We start from the raw sequence: 4804 nt of genomic DNA on the forward strand, positions 1-4804 counted from the left end.
CCAACTGGTACACAGCAACGCACTGATGTCCTACGTGAAAAAAAGTTTGGTCAGGGGTTTGCTGAGAGTATGATAAAAAAGTAAGCAATCTAACAATCTGCTCAAACGCACTATATAATATGACACTATATATTTACCTCATTGTGGAAACTCGTCTACTCGTGTCGGTTCGGTATGGGTCCTTGGGGTCATTGACGATGACTCAAAACATTTGTTTTAAGTTGCAGTTTTCAGACGATCACTTCAAGCTGTTAACACTGCCATTTATTATTTATTTCTGAACAAAATCTCTGTCAACAGTTAAGACGTAATTGCTGTAATGCTTCGAATGAAACGTTCAACGTCGAGACCTTCATGATCAGCTGTTCAGTAGAGTAGAGAAGTGTCGCAGTCAGTGTGATGGGTAACGGTCATAATTCTTCTATCGTACGAAATTACCTATTCCGTTCAAGTGATGATAAACTCTGATTATCGTTTGTTCTATTCAACATGTAGATAAACGAGCAATAACAACGGAAAGCACATATTCTTTCACTTTCAGACTTCATCCTCAGCAGCTGTCATATCGCTGTCATCAGCTGCGATGGTAACTTCAGGTGTAAACGACGTTCGTTCTTATTTACGCGAGTTCAATATTACATTAAAAACCGTTATTTAAATATAAAAATATGCTTGAACTGGATTCTTTTCATTTTTCTTTGACGTTCTTAGTTACTGTTAATGATTGTTAATGACACTTTCTAAATCGAAGCGTGGTGTCGTTATGTTACCGTAAATCATTCTGAAATTTAGCCAACATGCGCAGCTTCCTGCTCAGTGGTGATAAATTTGAGAAGAGTGGACCCGCCTTAAACTAGTTTCTTCAATGTTTTATCAACAAGGTCGCTCAAGCCGGATGAAGCGGGCAAAGGAAATTTTTCCTGTGAATTACGTTGCGCTGTTACGTCATATTTTTACACTAAATTTATATAAAAACGAAAAAAAAATCGTATTGAAATTCTTTCAGTGTACATTCATAGGCAATAGGTGTATTCTTTTCTTAATCACTGATCTAAAGGGGTGATTACAAAGGGTGGAGCCGCCTTAAAACTGTTTTTCGGTAGGACCGGTTTAAAATTAATTTTGAAAAATGGGAAAATATAGAATTGGACACTTAAAAAATGGATTTTAGTTCAATCCTAATACCCTTATTTAAGGAAAACAAAATCAATAATTATACGATTTTTTTCTGGCAGTAGGCGACTGTCTTAGATAAATGTCCAGACACATATATAGCTGCTTTTACGCTGGTACGTAGGCGAATCCATCAAATTTTCAAACAGAAAAACGAAACAAAACAAAAACACTGTCTGCAGTATCCACCAAAGCCCTGCCCTGGACCCGCTTTTAAATGAATCCACTCCGAACAAAGGCTAGCTAAGCCCCGAGTACCCTTACCTTTATCGAAATTTACAGAAACCAAACGATTACTTCATTAAGCAAAAGTCTGCGATAGAAGCTCCGTGGGCCTTTTACTAGTTTTTTATTCACATTTTTCAGATATGGTGATTTAATCAAGGTGGAGCTGACAATTTTCAAGCAGTCTTTGTGCAATAGCCTGGTACCACGATGAACAAACGTATCACAATGGTAAGGAAGAATATCCGCCGGAAACACGTGATCGGAGTGCTCGGACTGGTGTTTATCATCTATATTTCGATGTCTGCATATACATATGAAAAGTTTTGCCGAGCAAAAAGTTGTGAAGAAAACATCATTAAATTGTCCCATTCTAACTTTGTGAATAAAAGTACTAAGACAGTTTTGGTTTGGACGAAGTATTTCTTTGGGGATTGGGCGGAACACGTTTCCGGAAATATGAGTAGAAGTAAGCACAACTGTTCTGTGACGTCAGACCGGCGTGAACTGGGGTCCGCTGACGCAGTACTCTTCCATTTGATTGATCTTTGGTTCTGGGAGACAGTACCCGGATTTAGAAGACCGGATCAGGTCTGGGTATTGTATAACATGGAAGCGCCGCCACATCATCATTTCACTGGAAAGCCATGGATACAAGCATTTAATTGGACGATGACGTATCGAACTGACTCAACCATTCCTAGTCCTTACGGTGAATTCGTTCCTTTGACAAGTGAGGAAAAGGAAACAGCTACATTATTGTATATGAACAGGAACTTTGCTGTGAATAAGACCAAGATTGCTGTCGCAGTTGTAAGCAACTGTCAGGATGACGTTCAAAGATATCGATATATACGTCAGTTAGAAAAATACGTGGATATCGATTATTTTGGAAAGTGTGGACACTTGTCATGCCCAAGAACTTCTAACGCCGAATGTGATGAAAAGAAGTACAGATTCCGTATTGCGTTTGAGAATGCCAATTGTAAAGATTACGTAACAGAAAAGTTCTGGAAGAGTTTGAATCAGGAGAGTGTTCCAATTGTGAACTGGGGAAGTCATCAAGTCATAAATGCTCCGAAAAATTCTTACATAAATATACATGACTTTAAAAGTGCAAAAGAATTGGGTACCTACCTGAATATGTTAAGTACCAATGACAAATTATATAACAAATACTTTGCTTGGAAGACTCAATATAAGCCGGAACATGAAGAAATGTATGCATTTAAATATTTGTGTGACGCTCTCCACACACCCAGGCTGGCTCAGACAATCGTAGATCCGAACAAGTGGTTGAGAACAGACTCCTGTAGAACATGGTCAGTAAGTATAATTAAATCGCCAAACCTCGGGTGAACCCGCTTCGCTCCTTGATGCTTGAAGAACGAGCCGCTGGAGGAGTCCTGAGTTAAGAAAATGTATAAATATTTGCTTTTTAACGTATTCCAGGACCACGTCACACAGTGAGTGATGACGTCACATGGTTCGGTACCTTCCATGCTTTTTAACTTACACAAGTCCGATATTTTAGAAGTTGAAATAACAAGTCAAATTTTACTGAAAGTAAATATATGGATTGAATCTTTTTCTGTTGAGGTTTATAGGGTATAAACCCTCAATAAGTCTTGATACAAATTTGACATGCATTGATCGTTATCTATACAGACTTATTGAGCATATACATTGACCTTTGTGTAATGTTATTGTTTTTGTTATTGAACCGTATTTCATATATTGTATATTCCAGATACGTGAAGTTCTACGGAGACACTTGGATAGATTCATGTTTGATTTTGGCTGGTAAAAATCCTGGAGCGATGAGAACCATTCATATTATCGTACTTTTCATATATCAGAAATTCAGAGCCGTGTGTTGGAACTTTCTAGATAGCAATGTGTCAGAACAATCTAGCTTTCTAGATATCTGTCTGTCTGAACTATCGAAATATCAGTGATTCTGACCCGTGTGTTGAACCTTTCCAGATATCCATGTGTCAAATCTTTCTATATATATATTGTCGGACTGTTTCTAGATATCCATTTATAGAAACTTTCTAGATATCCACGTGTCAGAATTTTCTAGAAACATGTCTCTGTCTGTCTGAACTATCCAAATATCAGTGATTCTGAGCCGTGCGTTGAACCTCTCCAGATATCCATGTGTCAGAATTTTCAATATGTCCATGTGTCATATCTTTCTATATATATTGTCGGACTTTTTCTAGATATCCATTTGTGGAAACTTTCTAGATATCCACGCGTCAGAATTTTCTAGAAACATGTCTCTGTCTGCCTGAACTATCCAAATATCAGTAATTCTGAGCCATGTGTTGGAACTTTCCAGATAGCCGTGTGTCAGAACGTTCTAGATATCTGTGAGTCTGAACGTTCTAGATATCTATCCGTCTGAACTCTCGAAAAATATCAGTGATTCCTTTTTTGGAACTTTCCAGATATCTGTCTGTATGAACTCTCCACATATCGGTGATTCTGAGCCGTGTGTTGGAACTTTCCAGATATCTGTCTGTATGAACTCTCCACATATCGGTGATTCTGAGCCGTGTGTTGGAACTTTCCAGATATCTGTCTGTATGAACTCTCCACATATCAGTGATTCTGAGCCGTGTGTTGGAACTTTCCAGATATCAGTGATTCTGAGCCGTGTGTTGGAACTTTCCAGACATCTGTCTGTATGAACTCTCCACATATCAGTGATTCTGAGCCGTGTGTTGGAACTTTCCAGACATCAGTGATTCTGAGCCGTGTGTTGGAACTTTCCAGATATCTGTCTGTATGAACTCTCCACATATCAGTGATTCTGAGCCGTGTGTTGGAACTTTCCAGACATCAGTGATTCTGAGCCGTGTGTTGGAACTTTCCAGATATCTGTCTGTATGAACTCTCCACATATCAGTGATTCTGAGCCGTGTGTTGGAACTTTCCAGACATCAGTGATTCTGAGCCGTGTGTTGGAACTTTCCAGATATCTGTGATTCTGAGCCGTGTGTTGGAACTTTCCAGATATCTGTCTGTATGAACTCTCCACATATCAGTGATTCTGAGCCGTGTGTTGGAACTTTCCAGACATCAGTGATTCTGAGCCGTGTGTTGGAACTTTCCAGATATCTGTGATTCTGAGCCGTGTGTTGGAACTTTCCAGATATCTGTCTGTATGAACTCTCCACATATCAGTGATTCTGAGCCGTGTGTTGGAACTTTCCAGACATCAGTGATTCTGAGCCGTGTGTTGGAACTTTCTAGATATCTGGGAGTCTGAACTTTCAAGATATCTATCAGTCTTAACTCTTCTAGATATCCATATGTCGACACTTTCTAGATATCCGTGTGTCGGAACTTTCTAGAAACATGTACATGTATCTGTCTGTCGGAACTATCCAAATAT

General features: G+C 38.9%; 1 protein-coding gene and 1 long non-coding RNA gene across 2 annotated transcripts in view; one reads left to right on the forward strand and one right to left on the reverse strand.

The window, feature by feature from the left end:
- Positions 1 to 584, reverse strand: part of LOC110443532 — a 1911-nt gene extending 1327 nt beyond the window's left edge. Inside the window, exon 1 of the long non-coding RNA XR_002462123.1 lies at positions 138 to 584. This is a non-coding gene — a long non-coding RNA (uncharacterized LOC110443532). The remainder of the gene's footprint in view (positions 1 to 137) is intronic.
- Positions 1 to 3916, forward strand: part of LOC110443530 (glycoprotein 3-alpha-L-fucosyltransferase A-like) — a 9403-nt gene extending 5487 nt beyond the window's left edge. Inside the window, exons 2-3 of the mRNA XM_021487795.1 lie at positions 1540 to 2724; positions 3149 to 3916. Of these exons, the coding sequence (XP_021343470.1) occupies positions 1609 to 2724; positions 3149 to 3205 (1173 nt within the window). The 5' untranslated portion in view covers positions 1540 to 1608 and the 3' untranslated portion in view covers positions 3206 to 3916. The remainder of the gene's footprint in view (positions 1 to 1539; positions 2725 to 3148) is intronic.
- Positions 3917 to 4804: the final 888 nt, after the last annotated feature.

Source organism: Mizuhopecten yessoensis, unplaced genomic scaffold (assembly GCF_002113885.1).
Source record: "Mizuhopecten yessoensis strain PY_sf001 unplaced genomic scaffold, ASM211388v2 scaffold716351, whole genome shotgun sequence".
Classification (NCBI taxonomy): domain Eukaryota; kingdom Metazoa; phylum Mollusca; class Bivalvia; order Pectinida; family Pectinidae; genus Mizuhopecten; species Mizuhopecten yessoensis.